The sequence below is a fragment of the Gordionus sp. m RMFG-2023 genome, chromosome 1 (assembly GCF_954871325.1).
Source record: "Gordionus sp. m RMFG-2023 chromosome 1, tfGorSpeb1-WG-v2, whole genome shotgun sequence".
Taxonomy (NCBI): domain Eukaryota; kingdom Metazoa; phylum Nematomorpha; class Gordioida; order Chordodea; family Parachordodidae; genus Gordionus; species Gordionus sp. m RMFG-2023.
The window spans coordinates 52,004,607-52,028,538 of record NC_088775.1 but is presented as its reverse complement, the minus strand read 5'-3'; the positions used below and the strand labels follow the sequence as shown (position 1 = coordinate 52,028,538).

Below are 23,932 nucleotides of genomic sequence, written 5' to 3'. Positions count from 1 at the left end.
ATTCCTTTGACGACAAAACCTATCGGTTTGTTTCTTGACGATAGAAGACTAGATGGAATGACTAGGCTATTTTGGGAAGATGGCAAGTCAAATAAACAGAGGAACTAAAAGATTTTATATTTGTCAAAGACTTGCAATCCAGTTCATTAAATCAAATTTCCATTGCCTTATTAACTCATTCCCTTTTCGATTTTGTTTCAATTGTAACATAATGTCACTTAATTTTTTATAATAATTATATATATACATTCTTATTTTGTATAAGTGTATGCATACATAGATAATTTTACTAATGATTCTGACAAATTATAATTTATTATCATCATAGTATAACTACTATATTTTGAAATAATAATGTATAATCTAAATATCAAATTTTTTTTAAAAAAAGATATTTTTTTACTTTCTTTAAATTTTTTTAATTCGCATTTCTTTTTACCTTAGAGCAAACACCTTAATTAAAGTGAGTGACATACGTTAGAGATGGCGCTATCGAAAAAGATTTTAATGCGATGTGCTGTAGCCTTACGTTGTTCTTCTCCTAGTCCTGCCTGATTTTGTTGAGATGAAATCTGTACCGTTTCCCTATCCTTTTCATCCTCGTACAGGTCAGAAATGATGGGCAAGATAGAGGGCTGATGTCGATCCGGTATTATTATTCCTTTTAAGGTGGTTTTCAAAATTTTAAATTTATATAAAATCCACAATTATATTTAAATTATAAAATAAAACTTTAAGAAAGATTCAAAAGAATCTAACGATTCGTAAAATATTTTTAAATAGGCATTATGTTTTTTAAGAGTTAACTATTATCTATGGTTATAACATGATTTATTTAGACTAATACTAAAATCGAATAATTAAATCCAAATTATAATTTAAATATTAAGTAAAAACAATATATTAAAAGTGGTATGTTACCATGGCTAGACGAGCCATGAGGTACAGGTGTGAGGGGAGGCAAGGAGGGCTTTATGCTGGGCATGTCAGCCATGATAGAGGTTCGCATAAGTTCAATCCTCTCGAGCGATATGGGATGACCTGATACTTTCTTGTGTTTGTCCTTTTCCTCTTTGTCCTTGTTTAATTCTTTCCATTCTTTCATGAGTTTTTTGCCGAGACCGGCAACACCACCCGCATCCTTAGATGTTTCGTCTGCGCTATTTGCTTTAGAAATATCACGGTCCGATTCGAATGGAAACGGCTTGAGTTCCGAATCAGAATCGCTGTTGCTAGGATGGATACGACAGGCCGCTTTTGTGTGAGAAGGGTAAAAGGTAAAATAAGTTGAGGTTTCAATATTGAAGAAAAGAGTAATTACCCCAATTCACTGATATTCGCTCTTAGCTAAAAATAAAAATTTTTAAAAACGATGAGGATATACTCAATCTCAAATTCGGAGACCTATCTTGGCTACAAGCTACCTTGCCAACCAAATCCGGCGGCATTGGCATACGATCGCCTTCCCTACTCTCTGTTAGTGCGTTCATATCCTCTCGCCTGTCCTGCGAGCCCATCATACACGCACTCACAAAACATCCTGACCCTTTACTTCCCCAGGCAATTGATCTATAGAAATCTCTTTCATTAGTCGATCCTCCCTCATCGACACTGCAGAAGGACTGGGATAAGCCTCTAGTTGGCAACTCCGTTGCATACCTTAAATCGAGGAGCCAACCCGAGGACCATTCTCTACTCTTCTCCATTTCCGCAGACAGCGGGTATGAATTTCTCGAAGCTTTTCCATCGCGAAACCTTGACCAGCTCCTAAGCAATGATGAGCTACGTCACGCCATCGGTCTTAGATTTAATTGTGATATGGTAATACCCTATCACTGCATCCTTTGTCAAACGCCGGTCAACTCCAAAGGCCGTCACTCTTTACACTGCAAGCGCTGTAGAGGCAGATTCATTAGACATTCAAAATGCAATTATACTATTGCCAGGGCCCTAAAATCTGCCGGTATCCCATCAACCCTAGAACCCACTGGACTCTACAATTCTGATGGTAAGCGTCCCGATGGCTCTACCATGATCCCTTGGAAGAGGGGGGAATTTCTAACCTGAGATTTCTCATGCATCGATCCCCTTGCCCCTTCCAATATAAATAGAGATGCTCTAGTAGACGCCGAGACGAATAAACTCGCTAAATATTCGCCATCGCTTCCGGCCAATTACACATTCCTACCACTAATCGCCACGACTCTAACATCGTTCGGCTCTCACGCCCTTGCCTTCTTTAAAGAGCTGGGGAAACGGATCTCTACTAGGACCGAAGATCCCAACGAGGGTTACTACCTAAGCCAAAGATTAGCCCTTAATATAATAAAATCCAATTACCTCAGCTTCATATTCTCAATGACTGATACCCCCTAATTACTTACAATTTATATCTAAATTTTATTCATTAATTAATATTGAATTTATGATTTTATTTTTATATTTAATATTACATAAATTACTAATATCTTATTTTATTTAAAAAAAAAAAATTTATAAAATAAGATATAATATAAATAATATAAAAATAAAATATATTTAAAAAAAGAAATAAGAATATATTTAAAATATAATAAAAAATATGTTTAAAAAAATGTAAGAAAGTGCCTCTGGGTAAGGGATCAGTGGATTGATATACAATGTGCTACATATTTCAAATGAAATCCGTTGCAGTATGTAAAAACTTTCCTGAGGATCACCCCAAATAAGCGCATTTTGGCGGATTGCTTTGAAGAAATTCAAGGCTGAATCCGAAGGCCACGATTGTGTCGGAAATGGGGATTTAAGTGATATTAGAAATGTTAAATATTTAAATTTTTCTAATTCCCGATCTAGACAAAGGATTGGAGCTGAAGAATGGTGTAAAACGACCAATGCATAAGTAATCCCAGACTAACAAATTTGAACTTATAAGAGAGTTTGAATATATAAGAAAATTGCATAACCATTTTTTGGAATGTCTCCTATGAAACAGAATTGTGGTAAAAGAAACAAAATACTAGGTTACAAAGGTATCCATTTTTATGCACATTTGAATTGGTATATAATTTATATTTTAGAAAAATATTCCCGCACAAAATACCAATCAACAAAAACAAAAAATCACATAAAAATATACTTCCAAAATCAAATTAACCAAGTTTAAGTTTTTAATCATCATTTCAAAGCATGTTTTGGTCAATCTTGCTGGCCTCTAATTTTATATATTAAACAAGTTTAATTTTTTAAATCATCATTTTATGTTCTTTGGTCAAGGCAGATTCGAGAATTGCTGACATAAGGGTAAAGTTAACATATCAATCAGATATATCCCATATTTTACAAGATCTATTATAATCGTAGTAACAATGAATATCATTCAAACTTCATGAAACATATCCGTTCTTATAATAGTGCTTGCGTTTGCATTGATGGGTGCATGGATTTATAATAGTTTGAACCCTGCATATTGTTTTAGTTTTTGGCTATCAGCTGGTTTATTATAATATCTTTTTACTTATAAAATATGCAATGAAATAAAAATAAATTTTAATAAATATAAACCTGTTCTGTTCATTTCGCCTTAAAAATATTTCAAATTCACCCGTACACCCATTATTTTAAAAATATTTTTAACCAGCCCGATTTTAACATTATTTACCTGTGAGTTACAGGCCTCGGCGGATATGAATGAAATGTTGTAGTATATAATATTGATTAAGAGTCCTGGATAACTTGAAAAGCATAATATAAAAATAATTAAAGAATTTCACACCATATTTTATACAAGTTTATAATACTTTTCAAGTTTTTATCCAAGATTCGCAAATTTTTTTAAATAAGATAAACAATGGAAAGGGGTATGGGGATTAATAAATAAAGTTAAGAAAGAATTATCTGTAGGGGAGAGAAAAACAAATAGATATATTATATAAAAATTGTAACCTTGATGATTAGCAGCGGTGGTGATATGTGGTGGGGTGGATGCTTGCATTTCCTTCAGCTTGTTCTTGACTTGATCTAGTTTTCGCTTGATTTTGGCGTTGGTAGCAGCCGGACCAGTTTGGTTAGCTGGTAACTGAATGGTGGCAGCGCGAATACTATGGCTGAATGAAGATCGCTTTGATTCGGTCCCAGGTAGTCCGGAATAAGTTGGCTCACCACCTTGATTTTGCATAGAAAAAGCTTTAGCCCAATACTTAGCCGCTCCTGTTTTTAATGATTTTTTTAATATAAATAAGCGTTATTTTTCAAAATTTAATATGTTATTTAGGCTACCCTGTTTTACTGAAGGTCTATTTTAATTGATAGTATTGTCCTGAGCTTTAATTTGATAATTTTTTTTCATAGTGAAAAATTTTCTAAAAAAAATTTGTTCTGAAAGATTTTTTTGCATAAAAATCACAAAAGTTTAATTTTTTAAAAAAATTTTAAAATATATATCAAAAATAACATAATATATAAAATTGGCTCAAATCGAGCTGTTTGACAACACCACTATAAATTATTGTTAGCATTTTGTTGCTATATACATACTTTTCTTATCGGTAATCATTTATTATCAATGTATATTTTCAGTTTTTAATTCTCTAATATAAAGTAGTTAAGTGTTAATTTGATATTGTATGATTTGATTTAAAATCTTAAATAATAAAAGTCGTGTCTCATTTTGTGAAAAAGTGTCAATATCCAGAGTTACAACTGAATATTAGTCGCAGATACTAAACACTGAGCCCTTACGGTTCTTATGAAATGCCTATTTTTTTTATTTTTTTATATTCTGTTTCAAGTTTATTTATAATTGTGTTTTACTATCTACCTGTATTTTCAAATTTTTCTTACATCAATGGATCTAAATGAGGTATATTTATTTTCAAATTGTTTTTCTTTTACTATTGTATTTTTAGATTAATAACTATTAAAAGAAATAACCACAACACATTCTTATAAGGTATAATATAAATATAATATTATGAATAATTCTTTTTATCCCTTTTAGGGCACTCAGGGAAATAAAAACATATTTACAATGAAGTAAAAATTAAAAATATATTTGAACTTTATTCCTAATTATAGATGAAAATTGGGAAAAGACATAAGTAGGAAATACCATAAAAATATTCCCGACATAATCTTTTATAAAGGTATTATATATTTTTATAAATTTTGATTTATACCTTGACATTCAGAGAAAATAAATTCAAGCCTTCGACTATTTTATTTGGGCAATAGGAAATTCCTACAACATATACCGGACTCCTTAGTTTTGGAAATACCTGATTTATACTTTTTTGGTAAAATTTTATTATATTATTTTCTTTTTTATATGGCTACAAATGCGAGCGTGTTGAAAACTGTGCTTATTATATTTTTATCGTTTCTATTTTTTCATTTCTTCCTTCTTTTCCTTCTATGCTCTACTAAAATCCACTGTCCACCTTCAAGCGATGAGGATGGGGGAGAGGATGGGGTAAATAGCAATCCTGACTAACGGCTGTTGTTTTGATAATTCCAAGAGGTGTTAATGTGGCACATAGTTTCGGTGAAAATTTTTTTGAATTATTGGATTTTTTGTGTTATTTCAGGAATCGAAACAAGGTCCTTTTTTGATGTCCTGTATAGATAATGAAAAAATGCAAGAATAAGTTTTTATAGGTCATAAATTACAACTATATATATGTATAAATATTTGGTTGAAAAGATTCTTTATTGTGCATATAAAATAGTTTTTTAGATATTATGAAATCGACGAAGAATGAAAAGTGAATCAGAATTTTCTCCTTTATTATTTGATAATTCATAAATTTTCCTATTGAGGTGTGAATCAGACATTTACCTTTATTTTGATGAAAGGTTATTCCGAAATTTTTAATTATTTTTATAAAATATGTTAAATATGTAATTAGTACCTTCAATATGAACAAATAATTGTAACATAAATATATAATATACTATTTTTAATATATCGATTTCATAATACCTGAAAAAATTGTATGTGGACAATAAAAAATATTTCCAACGAAATTTTTATACATTTGGTATTTGTAATTTAAGACATAAAAAATTTATTCTTGCTAGGTGAGAGTTGTGCATTACTTATTTTCGATTAAATTCTGACGATTGAGAATAATATCACTAGATGAAATTGACGCAGTAGAAAGTTATTTAAAAAATATGTTGGATATAATTTATATCCAAGAATATAGACATGGATAAAAATCTACTGTCTCCTATTTTCTCAAAAGCAAAGAGATTACACTTAAATTAAATTATAAATAGCCATTTAACAATTAATAAAAATCCTTATCTATTAAATCAAATGTTTAAAATAAATAACATCCATGTCAAAATTGAATTACAACAGATGGGCTTGTTTATTGGTTTTATTTTTTATAGTTGAGAAAATATTACCTGGATATCCTAACTTTGGTGAAAAAAAAACGAGAAAAAAGTTACCAAAGTTATCAAGATTTTCCAGCAACTAGCACTCCTGAATGAGGATCTAAAACATTGCTGGAGGGTTTTTAGAGCAAAGAGGAACATGTTTAAATCCAGAAAATGTGGACTCATTGTATGTTAAAAATAATATTTTAATTAATTTGAATAATAATAATAAAAATATAATACAAATTTTAAATTATAATATTAATTAAAATAATTTATAATAATTCGAATAACCTTTTATAAAATATATCTCATTTTCTACTCTTACTTATTTCATTTTATTTTATATAATAACATTCAAATTTATATTCTAAGATAATAACTATATAACGTTGAAATTTTAGATATATAAAAATAATTTTAATAGTTTTCTTAATCTTAGCTAGCTATCATGTGTTTCTAATATTTACATTATAATTATAAATAATATTAATTATATATTCCTCTTAATTATTTTATTTCATATTTTATCGATTAAATAAATTCCTTAGTGACATTCGTAATATTTGATTGAATATTATTTTATTATCTATTATATTCCCAAATTATAAAATATTTCTGATGGCATATCTTAATCAGGTGCATAAAAAGGAGGGGGCGATTTAAAATTTTATATGGGCTATTTGAGTTTAAAAAAATTTTAATAATTGGCGGGTGGGTGAAAGATATTGAATCAAATGGGCGAGAGGGTATATATTTTTTTAAAACCATGGATGGGCAGGCTAACATACAATTAAAATAACGAGCGGGATTGACCAATTGATATGAAATTTTTTTCTTGTCTTTATTAGTAATTTAATGAGGGTGTTACCTTGGGGCAAAAAAGAGCTGAGAGCATTTATGGGATGTTGAGATGTTTCGTACGTGCTCACGTGATCTGGCGCCAAATGTGGCTGATGAGGGTGAGGCAAGAAAACATCTTTTAAGCGGTTAGCAGTCGATTGAGATTTGGATACAAGCTATATTAAGGGGGGGGGGGGTGGATTTATAGTAATCATGAAAGAATGTAAAATTTAATATACCAAATAGATTCTATAATTTTATGTAAAAAAATCAATGTCGTATTATAACAGGGGTTGGTAGCTAATACTTAAAAAGTTGATTGCCATTAATGATCACTAAGCTTTAGATGGACATTTTTGTGTATGAAAAATGTAACCTTAACACGAAAGGGATACATACCTGTGTTTCTATCAGAGTTGTTATAAGATACATTTTAAATGGATCTAGATACAGATACATCGTCTAAAAATTTATCTAGATACAGATACAGCTTCCAAAAAGTTATCTTGATACAGATACAATTTTAAATGTATCTAGATACAGATATTTTTATTATACTCTTAGATAAGGTTGGAATAAACCTAAATTAGGATTCTATTGCGAAAATTATAAAATGAGCTAAATATTTATTGACTCGATATCACATTTATTATAACTAAAATAATGATTTTTAGATATTAATATAATAATTTGTTCGTAATTAAATTATAATACAAATTTAAATGTTAGCTACCAGTGATAACACTCTAACAATCTGCTGTTGTGCGTGTTAGTGATGGTTCTATTAGACTTTTTATGATTTCTTTCTTTTCATTTTCCCATCTTTGGGAAAATCTAGCAACCACTGTCTGTCGGCAAATTATATTTTTTTTGTGAAGCTAATGTATTGATCATTTTTATAAATGAAAAATTTCCAACAATTGAAAATGGCTGAATGCTATATTAAATCATCTAAAGTGGTTTGGGTTAAAGTCTGAGGTCTCTTGGAAAAATATCAATGGACGATGAACCTAGTCCAATATTTTCTTTAATAGATTTCTTTTCCTTCCCCTTTTTTATTTTGATTAAGAGTGTTTGATGTTTTCTTTTAAAATTTAAAATTACAATTGTAAACATTTATTTAGTCTGAATTCCATATCAAATCCAAAAAAAGTCGATTTTCAACCCAACCCCCTTCAATTTTTCTTAAATTTTGTATACTGGTAGTATATACTATAACTAAGGAAAAAATGAAATTTTACCTTCCAAAACTGTTTACCTAATAAGATATGGCCGTTTAAAGCGCGGAAAAATGGTACATTTTTGACAAAATGCACCTCATTTATTTTCAAATATCTCGAGAAATAATTGTTAGAATAATAATTTAAATTTTATTTTGTAGCTCAATAAAAGTTCTTTAAAATGACATAAAAATAAATATGATGGACATTTTATTAATATCGAAAACCAGATGTGTAAAACCGGAAATGGCCATAGAAATAAAAGGTATTTTTTTTCAAATTTTTTTTTCTGTAGATAGATATCACACTGCTTTATATTTGTACAAAATCCTAGACTGGGATGAACAAGGGTTTAGGAGTTATCACTCTTTATATGGTTAAATTTAACATTAATATCATCATATTTTAATTTAATGAATAGTTATGAAATAATGTTAATTTAAAAATTATGTCTAAATGATAGGCCCTTACGTGGCTGGGATAATGAGCTGTTTAAAACTTTAGTTAAATTTTATCTCGAAATTAAAATTACTTTACAAAATAATTTTAAATATTTTATTTAGCATATAATAATCTATCAAAATTGAAATTCAACAATAAATTTTTCCTCATATATTCAAAATTAAAATAAAGGCTTAATATATTATTTGATGAGAATTCTATAGATAAAAAAACATTCAAACAATGGATAGCAGTTGATCGAACTACCCTCAAAACACTGACGAATTTGTAGATTATTTAATTGAATAATTAAACAATTTAATTCCTTATTTGTTTATAGCTTCACGATAATCATTAATTCGAAACTTTTTAAGATTCAATTTAAATGTTGGCGAATTCTTAGTTATTGCAGACATTTCAGAAAAATATGCATTTGTAGTGCACATGCACAAGGATTTAATCAGACCAATAATCAAGCCACTATCAACTCTTTTATAATTTATTACCGTGAGAACAATATAATAAAACATGTAATTAGTGGTTATATCAGATTGTTTAAAGCATAACGCATGTGCATTTTATTTATTTTAAAAATTGATCGTATTCTTGAAGGAAAGATTTAATAGAGTGGCTAAAATTTATTATTTTTCTGATGGAGCAGTAACCAATATAAAAATAAAAGATTTCATTAATCTCTACAATCATGAAAATGATTTTGGGATAAAGGCTGAGTGACATTTTTTGAAACCGCACAAGGTAAAAGTCCATGCGACATTTTGGGGGCTGTTACTAAACGGTTAGCAGCTCGAGCAAGCTTGCAACGTCTATATGAACATCACATATTGACAACAATAGATTTATTTAACTATGCAAGAAATAATATCTATGGGGTAAATTATATATTTGTGAGCAATAATGAATATATGAACATTGAAAGTCATAGCAGATTTTGAGAGCAAAGAGAATTTCTGGAACACAAAGTTCCAAGGATTTATTCCCCTAGATGAAAACAAAAGTAATAATTTATTAAAATTCCTTGGAAGATTATAATATATGATATATTTTAATTATAAATTTTTGATTGTATTATATGTAATGCAATTTGAGGTAAATAAAGTTATAAATATGTTTAGAATTATTTTGTCAAGTAACTTCGAGACAAAATTAAACTAAAGTGTTAAACAAAGCTCATTATTCCAGCCACTTCTCAAAGATTTTGATAAAGATTTTAAAAAAAGTAAGGGCCTGTCATTTAGACATAATTTTTAAATTAACATTATTTCATAACTATTCATTAAATTAAAATATGATGATATTGTTAAATTTGTTCAATTTTAGCCATATAAAGAGTGATAACTCCTAAACTCATATTCATCCCAGTTTAGGATTTTGTACAAATATAAAGCAGTGTGATATCTATCTACAGAATTTTTTTTAAAAAATACCTTTTTTTCTATGGCCGTTTCCGGTTTTACACATCCGGTTTTCGATATTAATCAAATGTCTATCATATTTATTTTTATGTGATTTTAAAGTACTTTTATTAAGGTACAAAATAAAATTTAAATTATTTTTTGAGATATTTGAAAATAAATGAGGTGCGTTTTGTCAAAAATGTACCATTTTTCCGCGCTTTAAACGGCCATATCTTAGCGGGTAAACAGTGTTGGAAGGTAAAATTTCATTTTTGTATATACTATCAGTATACAAAATTTAAGAAAAATTGAAGGGGGTCGGGTTAAAACTTTGGTTGATTTGATATGGAATTCACCATATATACCCTTAAATGTTTTACAATTTTGCAAGTTGAGGTAATGCTAACTGAGATTTGTGTATTTTTTGGTAAACATGGCAAACATTTTACTATATTTTGAGATATTATTTTAAAATATGGTCTATAAATTGGTTATGGAAGAATGTCGTCATTGATTATATCATCGGCTTCATTAATAATCTAGAAATAATAAAATAAAATATCAATATATTTTTATATATAAGTATTAATATTATATATATATAATTTTTTATTATAGTAGTCTTAATAATTTTTTAATATATATTAATATTAAGTTATATGCTCATATGAAATAAAATAAATTTTGCATTCAAGTATTTTTATTTATAATATAAAAAAGTGTTAAATAAAAGTATATCAAAATGAATCTTAAAAAGTATCTAAAAACAGATACGGATACCTCTTAAAAATATATCTAGATACAGATACTTTAATCAAAAATCTATCTAGATACAGATAACCCATTATATATAGATACTTTAACAACTCTGGTTTCTATTATAATAAATATCTTACAGCAGTTATTATTTGAGAACAAAGACAGACCGGGGCGAAAAATGATATCAAGAGACTGGACCAAGCAAACCCTCCATTTAGCTCTGGGATTAAAAAAAACAAAACAAAAATCAAGAACTATTAAAAATTTTGTCTTGATTTTAGTTTTTCTTTGTTTATTTGATTCTTTCTTTTCCTACATCTTTATTATTTTTGGAGTTTATTTATTAACTTTAATAAATAAATTTAAAAATTAATTCTAATTCAAAAAATGAGTTGACATTTGATTTTCTTATTTTCTGTTTTGCTTATTGCTGTTTGTTTTTTAAAAAAAATGTACTTTTATATAATTTTACTTTAGGTTTCTTTTAAAGATTGCATATTTTATTATTACTTTTTACTTTTGATATTATTAAAGTGTACCTTTGTCTTATTTTTTCCACAAGTCATACTACCATTAAGTGGTCACTTTATGAAGGTTGCGTTTTGGTAAATATAATTTTATAGGCATCTTATACAGCAAACAACTTAAGTGATCAAGAAAACAAGGAGAAGTGGTTATCATTATCAGAGCTGTGAATCCTAGCTTCGAGATGAATTTACTGAGCCTAAGCCCTTAATAAATTTAAGGTTTCGGGTTCATGAATGATTTTCTATTCATTTATAAATGTAGTCTTTATTTATTAATTTAAAAAATAACATATACAAAAACTATTAAATTTAATATTTTATTGGTGGAATCATTTTTATTATATTTTATGTAAAAAAATGTAAATGATATTTTATGTAAAAAAATTTAAATAATAAAAAATTTTATTTCATTTTACCACCAGCCTTTTTTAAATTTAAATAATAAAATATAAACCCTAATCACCAAATATATAGAATACATGATTATGCCAACCAGTTACCCGGAAATTATATAGGCTCCCAATAGACAATGCATCCCGAAATTTACAAACCTAAATTATGTAAGAGTAAACAATTAAAGTTGTTATTATTATAGAAAATTTGGCCATTATCGTTACCTGCCCAAATAGGAATAGGGACAACAAAAATCTATCCCATAACCCAGCTACGAATCCCGGAAAAAAACCCCTGGAAAAAAAACCCCGGAAAATAAACTCCCAGGAAAAAAACCCCGCAAAATAAACCCTCAGGAAAAAAACCCCCAGGAAAAAAAACCCCCAGGAAAAAAAACCCCCGGAAAATAAACCCCACAAGAATTTTTTTCATTTTTATAGAATTTAGTTAAGACCTAATAATATAGGTATATTTTTTGGCCTACTCTCCATAAAAAAATGATTAAATAAGAAAAACTGATGTTTAAATTGGTACTGGGAAAAAATGCCTCAGTAAAATAACTATGTATTGTAAAAAAATTTACTATAGTAAAAATACAATACCATCTTTAAATGATATTAAATAGACTAAATTTGACAAAACTTAGAAATAAGAAATGTTTATTTTATTGGTAAATCATGATTATGTATATACAAATTTTATAATTTATAATAATAATTATATGGGTTGACATCGAATATTGAAGGAAATCGCTCTTATAAAATCTGGAAGGCTTCGCACCACGGTATTCTTCGCAAAGTTTCTTTAGCCGAATCTGGTTGTTAGAACTCTGCATTTTGTTTTCGATGTCCAACTACCTACGCGCCATCTTTCAAGTTTGGTTTCATCGGCAGCCACCTCGCATTTCATTTTTTAATGAGTACCCAGATTGATGGGTGTTTATTCCCAACCAGATTAGAAAAACGATGATTCCAACCTTCGCATTGATTATTTGTTCGTTTTTCATCTGAGAGATAGCTCTGATTCACGTTCCAGGTTTCTGGAGGAAATCGAGGCTCAATTCGACGTGTTTGGGATTGAGAATTGCTTCTCATGACCTCCCTTGATACTCCATTGACATAATTTTTATCGAAATAATCAAGAATGTCCTTACCATTGCTCGGAGTAACTGATCTCAGGAATGTCATTGCATTGTCCATATCACATAATGGAACGAATGCTAAGCCGTCCATCATGCCACAAAAAAAAGAGTTTCATCGGTCCTGTATTCGCTTTCCAGACCCAGCTTCTGAATTTTTCTATGTGTACTTTGACACAAATAGTAAAAACATCCTCTAATTACGATGTGATCCACTTATTGAAAAAATAAATATAAATTATTAAACATATTAAATCATACCAATGATACTCTTAACCGCGGTCATAGCAGACTTTTCGAAATCCATGTATATATATAATGGATCAGGAAATAAATCCCTTTCCTAACATTTAGACATTATTGTTTGAAATATTATTTCATAAGTACTTTGAGTTATTCTGGAGTACACAATAAACCGCTGTCATAAAAATATTGTTTATTGCTACTAATCACATATAATTGTAGAAAATTTTTTGGAGACATGGCAAAATTACCATCCATATACCACTCTGTCCTATTAGATATTAGATTCAAGGAATCATCTGTTGCGAACATTATTATGCGTTCTTCAGCTTGTGGGCCATTATCAAATAATAAAAATCGTTTTGAGTTCTGGAAGTCACAATTTGCCCAAATATTTAAATTTTTATGAAAATATAATTATATTTAAACTAATATCTTCAATAACTAGGTCTTCCAAATTCTCAAGATTTAAAGGGTGTTGCATTGCTTTATGATTCCTTAGAGTTCTTTTTATAGAATCTTCCGATAACATATGCGACTGAACCCTTTGGTCTAATTTTACAATTTCCTCTGCATAAATTTGAAGAGGTTTTGCCAAAGAGTCTGCACATCGCTTCTTCATGTTAGCAATGGATTTCATTGCTACTAGTCCATCAATATTTGATGGATGATTATGAGCTGTATCAAGAACCGGGTCTTGATTATCGAGTGTTGGAAAAAGTATTGCTCGGCATTTAAAAGAAGAATACTTTGAGCAGCGCCATCTAATCTTGTTTGAGCATTTTTTATGTATGGTATAAGAATAACCTTCAAATATGAGCTTTCCATAAGATCCATTAAATTTTTTTTATAAAATATAAATTTTATGAATAAAATATTTTTGTAAATTTAATTTTTTTTTTGTATTTATATACGGTATAAAGATCCAAATTATTATTGTTTAATTTTATAAATAAATACCAATAGCGTTTTTAATTGATAAACAATTTTTATTCTTTTGATTAAAAATACATTTTAAAACATAATGATCATAATAAATTTTAATATCTGTTCATTTAACTAGTTACTGAGCAATAATATTTTTAACAAATTATTAACTTGCAATTGTCTAAATACCAATTATAGCGTTTTTAATTTATAAACAATTTTTATTCTTTTGATTAAAAATACATTTTAAAACATAATTATCATAATACATTTTAGTATCTGTTCATTTAACTAGTTGCTAAACAATAATATTTTTAACAAATTATTAACTTGCAATTGTCTAAATACCAATTATAGCGTTTTTAATTTATAAACAATTTTATTCTTTTGATTAAAAATACATTTTAAAACTTAATGATCATAAAACATTTTAAAACTTAATGATCATAATATATTTTAATAAGCTAAAAACTAAAGGTAGTTGCATATCAATGAAGTGAGAAATCATATAAATTAAAATGATCACATATATTCAAAAGACCAAATGCAAAAAAATCGAGTATTTTCCCTTTGCATTTTACTGGTTTCAACTGAATTAAATTGTATATTGGGTGAATGTATATTTGTTTCTATTATAATAAATCACGAATTTATTTCAATATTCATCTTTTAAATATGCAATGAATTAGGTTTCTATTTCTTTATATACTGGCTGCTAACAACCAATCAAGTTATATACAGATGTATTTCTAAAAATTGATTATCTGCTTAAATAAATTTGTATTTTAAAAAAATCTGTTTGGATTGGCCTATTTATGCAAACAGTTACTTCTAATAATTTAGAATATATACATAACGTCTTAAGTATCAATAGTAAATATAAATAACCCATAATATTATTGGGTGGGGGGCAAATTTGGATGGTGCATCATATTCATAGGAGGCGCACCAACTCCAGCAAGGCCCATGACAGTAGGAGGAGGTGGGGGTGGAAGCATGAATGGTCTATCAGCAAAAAGTTGATGAGGTCATAATATTTTAAACAAATTATTAACTTGCAAGTCTAAATACCAATTCAATAAAAATTATTGCTAGATTATACTAAAATATGAGAGTTATAAAAATAATCCCAAGGGGTTTTTTTTCCGGGGGTTTTATTTCCTGGGGGTTTATTTTCCGGGGGTTTTTTTTCCTATTACCCCCAGCTACACCAATATTACCAAAGTTTACCTTACCGGCAATGCCATCCCCAACAATAGATCAAATTCAAAAGAGATACCCAGAAAATAATATAAACATATAAATAATTTAAGTATCATAGGAAACGAGAAATATCAGATGTTTATGGCAACCCTAAAAGTTAATAATATACAAATTATAATGAATTGGTCTTATTTCAAACAAATACCTCTCCAAACCACATTCTAAAATCCTTCTCCAGACACACCATTCGACCTTGGGGATCAGGGCCGTAGACACGGAAAAAAAACTTTTTTTGTAAATGATTATTTTTATATTTTAAAAATAAATTTTAAATATTTATTTAAAAAACATGTCTTGTTTGTAAATTTCTTCCTATCCTGTTTTATTTTTTTCCAATAATAAATCATCATTCATTCGTATTTTATAATTTTCATGTGTGTTTGTGTATAACATTATATAGGCGCTTAATTATAACGTTTAAATTGTAGTTATTTCAATGATAATTATTTTATTTATTATGGTTCAATCACAATATTATTACCTTTTGAAGGTCTCTGATATAGATCTGGGTGCAAATCATAAAAAACATTGATATATATAAAAATTATTCCTGACCCCCCAAGACCTCGACCCCCCACTTAGAGTGATAATTATTTACAATCAAAATGTATAGAAACAAATTGATACCGATCCGTAAATATTTATAAAATAAAAACGGTTCTTATTAAATTTTTATAAAATTTGGTAATTATACGATATAACCAGTTATTTAAATCAGCGGTGAATATTTTAGCATTATAAAGAAAATACTGAGATAACAACAATTTTGGTAAGCCAACAAATTAACAGTAATCTTTACGATCTTAAATCAATATTTCATGATATTTATTAACATACAGGAGCTACCTTTCCGTGGGACTGGTTCAACAAAAATTACGGATGCTGCAAATGTAGAAAACATAATTAATTCTTTCTGGACTAATTCTAGCAATGTTTTCATACACTCCAAAAAGATCCTGAATTAAATAAAAATACGAAATCTATTACAAAAATACGTGATTACAACACCCAGATTCAAAAAGAAGTAATATCTATTATGGTTGATATGGTGCTTGATTATATTTCAGATAAATATAATAAAAATGAGATGCCCTAACTTTTGTCTTAAGGCTGATGTGACAAAAGATGCATCAGGTTGTGAAAACCTGAGAATAATTATTTATATTTTTTCTGGAGAAGTTCAAAAAAATTTAATAAGGATTATTAATTTGCAGTGTTTTTCTGCTTAAAAAAGCATAACTAATTGCATTTTAAAGCAACTTAATGAGTTAAATATTAATTCAACGAATATGATAAACCAGGCATATGATGGTGCAAACGTAATGTCTGGCCGAAATGGAGGAGTGCAAACCCTACTTCAAAAATGAATTAATAAAAAAGTTCCTTTTATACATTGCTACAACCACATGTTGTATCTAGTGGTTCAAAATTGGTATAATAATATTGTTATCATTTATAATTTTTTTAAATTTATTCAATGCATTGCAATTTTTTTTAGGTGGTTTAACGTATCTTGTATATATGCAGGCCATACTCTTATGAGACTTTTAGACCAGAGATGCTGGTCATTTAGAAACATCTCGCATCATTTATGTTAATTTTAAGGCTATTGGTGAAGTATTAGTTTACTTTTCTAATAGAACTCTTAATTCAGAGTTTCCACTCATGATTCTGTCGAAGCCTCTGGTTATTTATCTCAATACTTTAATATAAATTACGTTACATTAGCCTTTATAATTTATGAGATATGATAAACACTAGATCCACTATATAAGTATAAACAGTCAGTAGGTACTTATCAAGTGGATGCTAAAAATTGTATTGATTCCACTATCAATATATTAAAAAAATATAAGAAGCAATAATTCTATTTATTTGATTAGAATAAAGGCTGAAAAACTTTTAGCAAAATTTAATCTCACTCCCCACAAATCATCAAGGATACATAAAACGCCTATAAATTTTCAACATTTTTTAGTCGAGACCAAATTATAATTTGAATGTGAAAAAGACTCCAATTGGAGTTCTTTAAAAGGGAATTTTTGATTACTTTGTGGATAATTTATTAGATAGATTTACACAAGATTTCTATCAAGTTTTAATGCATTGTCCCCCTTTGATAGTGATTATTTTATATCGGACAAAATGGCCTGATTATTAAACTTAAATATGGAAATTTTACATCATGAAATGAAAATAGCTAAAGGATTATTAGCTGCAGAAGTTAAAGAAACACATAATTTTGAAAATATCCTAAATATTATGTATAAAAAAAATATCATCATGCATTTAAAGAATTGTATAAATGCTACTCAGCAGCCATCATCAACCAACGGCTTCTTGTGTGGCTTCTTTCTCTATAATAAAGAGAGTTCTATCCAGCACTAGAGGGTCGATGAAAGATCAAATGTAAGCAAAATTTAGAATTGATGGCTTATGAAAAAATAAATTAAGACAAAATTTATCCTTTAATTCATTTATGTTAAAATTTTAAAATAAAAAATCGTCGTATTATATTATAGTAATATTTTGTATGTTCATATTATAGTATTATTTTGCATTCATATAACATTAATAATTTTTTAATAAAGATAGCAAAAAATTTATATGAATGCTTAATTATTTGTTTTATTTAAAAAAAATAAGCCCCCATAAATAAGCAGCTGGCCCCCCTAACTGAAAATTCCTGGCTACGGCCCTTTTGGGGATGCTTCAGAACATGGATAACATATCAGGGATAATTGCATATCCGAAGCTTAATAGTAACCAAACCACCTCTCTATTTAAGGAAGAGATATTATAGCAAAAATGCGTAAAATCAACCATATTTTCCTGCACTAGTGAAAACATTTATAGCAGAACTGAAAACCAAATCCAATATATCCCATAAGGAGGCCTGAAAATGTGCCATATTGTGATTCCGAAAAGGCCATTTTTCATATGAATGAACCACTAATTACCAAAAACCTAAAGCCCAGATTTGTTCTCAGTCTCCCAAATCGTTAAAGATGAAGCATAAACAGAAGAACGTTGCCCGGGCCACCCCAATAAATGACCACCGACTCGAAGCCGTGAACAACGATCCCAACTATCCGTCTCTCAAACGACTAAATCAAGGACCGTTGCCCTTGTCACCACTATAAAGGATTTAACCGCCGACACCAACACCAGGAACAATTCAGCAACCCAAAACCTACATGTTCTCAAAAGAGTAGAGCTTCTCACAAACAATAATCAAAATCCCCCCCCCCACCACCATGCAATAACCAAAGAGACACCCCAAAACCCCATGCAACGATTTCCCAGAATGCTTCGAAATCCATAACTCCACTGCACCTCAAGAAAAATTAACATAGCTTACCCGTTCGAAGAACGTCCCCAGTTATCGCCTACACGAAAACTACGGTAGTTCCGAAACATCCGATGACAAGCATCCATACTAGCAAACACCGTTTAAAAATGATATTAATATCAGCTAATCCACGTACATAGACTCCGTTACACTTACTACCGAGGTATCAATCACACCATCTAAATCCCTATAAAAAGGAAAACTCCTAATAACCGGCCTTTTTACCCTGTAAACATACGCCAAGGGAGGGGGATATTATTTTTGTATTCATTCAGTTTGGGTTAATATTTTTTAATAACAAGATTTTTTTACATCCCCTTACGATTGTTTTTATAGTTTATTTTCCTTCTAAAACACTCCAGGCTAAGCTAAAATTAGGGGATTTTACTCAACTGAGGATCTAAGCTCATAGAGGTGGGAGATAACCCTTCATCAGGCCCACCAATAGAAACCCTAAAGTTGCAACATATTAAGAGAGGAGGAGTGCTATGTTTAAGTTTTTTGAAAAGTTTGTTCTATTTGATAAACAATCGTTTTTTTTGAAATGCTATCCTGGTTTTTATCTTAGGGTAAACAAAACCGGATCAAACCAGTTATTAATACACTGAGATTATTGCTTCACTAACCAAGAGGGGATGTCCAACGTCACACACAAAAATTGTTATTATATTTATTTACATCTTTTATTTTGTTTATGATTGCGACAATATATGCTTAAAAATATAAAATATAATTATATAACTATTTCATAATGTATATCAATGGGATTATAAATCCAGAAATTTACATGTGAAGGAATCCAATCGTTTAGATTTTAAGTTTAGTAGCAGAAAATTATATATGATTTTATAACAAGTCAGTTACAAAAATGGTAAACGTACATCGATCAAGACTGGGCTCCAAAAAAAATCTAGCCAAGGAAACAATACCATTCCTTAAAAGGAAATAAGGCAGGAATGGCACACTGGTAAAAGTATAATTTACAGAAATTAGTTATGTAAAATGTAGTGTGGCTCTTTGTTTCACGCCAAATCATAATTGTTTTACAGATTTTCATATGAAGTAAATATTATTTATATTATAATGATGAGATTATACAATTGTATAATTTTAAAAAAATAAAATGGTTTTACTTAAGCATAGAGATAAGGAATCACATTGGTTATTTAAGTTTACTAAGTTATAAATACGTCCATACAATACAGGGTTAAAATAAAATTTAAAAGCCATATTAAAAAAAACAATGAGATATTTTTAAAAAAAAAGGCCGTAATTGATCCGAAAAACTAAAATGCTGCCTGAAAAAGTTATTTGGGTTGAATGTAAAATTTTAAAAGAGGATCCATTATCCCCATTGATTTAAGAATTTTTTTACCTAAAATAAATCTTAAAAAAGTGTAGCCTAGGGGGATCCATTAGTAGAAATAAGTATTGAGGTGAAATAAAATATTAAAAATCGTGATACTTCTGATTTTCGATCTCTCAGCTGTAATAGTTTGGGTTGGGGGAAAACTGGATGTCACAGGTGATTCAAAATAATATGTTTTCCACTAAATTAAGGGACATTTGTAAGGCCATCTGGTCTTTTGCCATCAGACAGGGATTCAAGGATAATTGGATAGATGTGGGTTAATCCATATATTTCGATTTTTAAACAAAATAATAATAATAATTCCTTACGCCCAATATTATTTTTACATAAAAAAAATAAATGTACCCCTTTTCAAGGTAAAAATCCGGGGTACCATGTTACAAAATTTTTAAAACATGATATAACTTAAAAAATATACATCAATTGCGATCTTTTTTAGTACTTGTGAATTATCACGAGAGATTTTCACCATATTTAAATGGTATAGCCGCTCCGCTGCATATAACAAACATTAAGAGTTCATGGGGTTTGGTCTGAGAGGTAGCAAGATGTATTTAATAAAATAAAGCAGCTTTTGTCAACTGATAACTCTTTAATTCCTTATTCACCAGACTTACCAATCATATTAGAATGTGACACAAATGGAGCCAGAGAAAAATAATGCACCAATAGAAAAAGAGGCATGAGCACCTTTTTTGGAATATAAAAATTTCATCTTTCATTTTTGGACGAAAATTTATATTGCAAACAGATCATAAATCTTTGGAAAAATTATTTAGTAATAAGCAGGAATTACCAAAAATATCAAATAGTCGATTAACACGCTGGGGATGGAAAATGTCCGCATATGATTTTGAAATTGAATATCGTCCAGAAAAAGAAAATATAATGGCTGATATATTATCTAGACTTCTAGTAACAAATATGGAGTTCGAATATCGACCAGAAACATGCATTAAAAATTAGAGCTATGAATTTGCTCTATAAATTTTGGTCAAGTTGAACTCAAGAAACAAGGAAAGATAGGTTTCTAAATAAAGCAATTGAAAACATCGAGTGAAGATGGGTGGGGTTTGATGAAAAATTATGTGTTTGTCTTAGGAATCGTTGGGAGAAATTATCAGTAGATCAAGAGAAATTATCAGTAGATCAAGATGTCAATGATGGAAAGTTGGTTATTCCAACCGTGTTGAGGAAATCAATATTAACTATCATACACATGGGGCATTCAAGAATAAATGCTATGAAATCAATTTTTAGAATGTATTGTTGGTGGCCTAATTGCGATAAAGCTATAGAACAACATATTCGTCAATGTACTCCATGTCAAAGTAACCGGTTGCATATAATGGAGGTTCCTTTATATTCGTGGAACAATACGCCATGGGAATGCATTCATTTAGATTTCGCGGGACCTATCGATTCATATTAATAATTAGTTGGAGTTGATGCATATTCTAAATGGGTTGAGATCGAGTTGATGAGAGAGACCACGTCTACAAAAATGATCAGGGTGCTAAGGAAATGGTTAGCACGTTTTGGAACGCTAAGTCAAATCGAGTCAGATAATGGCCCTCGGTTTATTTCTGGAGAATTTCGGAGAATATGTTTAGAGAAAAATATAAATAAATATATTCAAAACCTTACCACTCCAAAATGAATTGGTTAGCTAAAGAACAATATGAACACTTAAAAGTCGATTTTGCCACTAGAAAAGATATTAAGTAGCCAAAGGAAGCTAGGAGAGGTTTTCACAGCATACAGAATAGGCGAGCATCAATCCAACTGAACGTTCACCGGCAAAACTATTGTTGGGGAGTAATATAAAAACTGGATTAGATTGGTCACATCCAAATGTTAAGGATGAGATGGAACGATCTAATATGCGACAAAAAGCAGCTCATGATAAACGAATTCAACAACCTGTATGGGTATATAATGAAATCAATTCAAGGTGGAGAGAAAGAATAATTAAAATGGTAGATTCTACTATTCGGTAAAGTAAAGAGAGAACGATACAAAAAGATGCTAATCATATAAGAAAACTGGATGTAGTGAAAGAAATGGGGAAGTCAGGGAGAGAGGAAGAAAATATGGAGTCGAAAATTTGGAAAATGTAGAAGGACTACCTATAGAGGAAGAAATGGCGAAATGGAAATGACAAAATTCGGGTCCAGAGAATATGTCTTCATTACTTCGGGAACTAGAACGATCGAGGTAGCCTACACATCGTCTGATTGAGGAGTTTTAAAATCTTAAGTGTGGGAAAATGTGATAAATGCTATATAATATATTATTATATTTCATACATTTTGTATTACAGTTTATTTGGATTGTATTATGATTATCATATATATGATTGAACGTTCATAATGTGATTCTTGATGAGGCAACAAATAAATTGAGGGCGTAATAGACTTTATTATGCTCAACAATTTCTTGGTTAGCCAGACGAGGGTTAAGAAAATCTCTTTGTGTCGTTATCCGATTTTTCGGCTAAACCTAATTAGGCTTAGGGGTAGTTTTTAACAATAAGCAACACTAATATATGGGTATATGATTTGGAGTCACTTTATCACGCGTCACTTTATCATGCAACACTTTATCACGACGACATTTTATCACGGCGACACTTTATCACGAAGACACTTTATCACTCAGTCACTTTATTACGCGTCATTTTATCTTGCGACACTTTATCACGACGATACCTTATCATGCGTAAGAAAATTTAAGTGGGGTGATTTTGTAAATAATTTATATTTTTTACTCGTGATGTATTGATTTATAGTTACTTATTAATAATAAGTATAAATTGAAATCATTCTTATTGCTTATGTCTCCTGTTTCTTTATTTTTAAAGGACATAAAATTTTGATTTTAAAAATATTTTTGGCTAAAAATTTGACAAATTTTGGAAATAAAATTGGATTTTAAATATAAAATAAATAAAATGGTGCTTTTCTAGATAAAATTCTAAAATAAATCTTTAAAATATTCGTTTGAAAATTATATTCATATTGTTAGTTGAATTTCAAATTCAAACTTTTATGAAAAAGAAGAAAAATGATGGAACTTAGTGTTGTTAAACGGCTCGATTTGATAATATTTATGAAAATTAAAATATGAGTTAATACAAAAAAAATTAATAAAAATTTTTTAAATATCAGAATTCAAACATAAAAGTCAAAAATAAGATATTAATAAAATTTAACTTTTCAAATATATTATATTAAGTTTTAAGTATACCATAATAAAATGTCGCATGATAAAATGTCGCGTGTTCAACTATCGCATGATAAAGTGTCGCGTTATCAAATGACTGAGTAATAAAGTGAAGTCGTTATAAAGTGTGGCTGTGATAAAATGTCGTTGTGATTAAGTGTCGCGTGATAAAGTGTCGTATGATAAAGTGTCGCGTGATATATCTTTGTAAATTATTACTACCATATATATTATATTCAATAATTGCACTGTTAAAAAAATAATATCGAAAACTTTTAAAACTTTATAGAAAAACACGTGATAAACTTCGTTTAATGAAAAATTTAACAAAAATATTTTTTTTTAAATTTTGTAATATTTTAAATTTAAGTTTTAATATTTTGAAACAAGTATAGCTTTTATTTAAAAATTAAAAAACTCCAAATCCAAATTGCTTGCAATATAGTGGTAT

At 29.0% G+C, this 23,932-nt stretch overlaps 1 protein-coding gene across 4 annotated transcripts in view; it reads right to left on the bottom strand.

Moving 5' to 3' along the window:
- Nucleotides 1-23,932, bottom strand: part of LOC135931483 (uncharacterized) — a 187,143-nt gene that overhangs the window by 49,000 nt on the left and 114,211 nt on the right. For 3 of the 4 annotated variants that reach the window (XM_065468622.1, XM_065468619.1, XM_065468620.1), the window contains exons 12-15: nt 7,235-7,382; nt 3,925-4,188; nt 922-1,254; nt 477-661 (exon numbers count right to left, since the gene is read on the bottom strand). In XM_065468622.1, coding sequence (XP_065324694.1) covers nt 477-661; nt 922-1,254; nt 3,925-4,188; nt 7,235-7,382 — 930 coding nt within the window. The remainder of the gene's footprint in view (nt 1-476; nt 662-921; nt 1,255-3,924; nt 4,189-7,234; nt 7,383-23,932) is intronic. The other variant, XM_065468621.1, reaches the window with a different exon arrangement.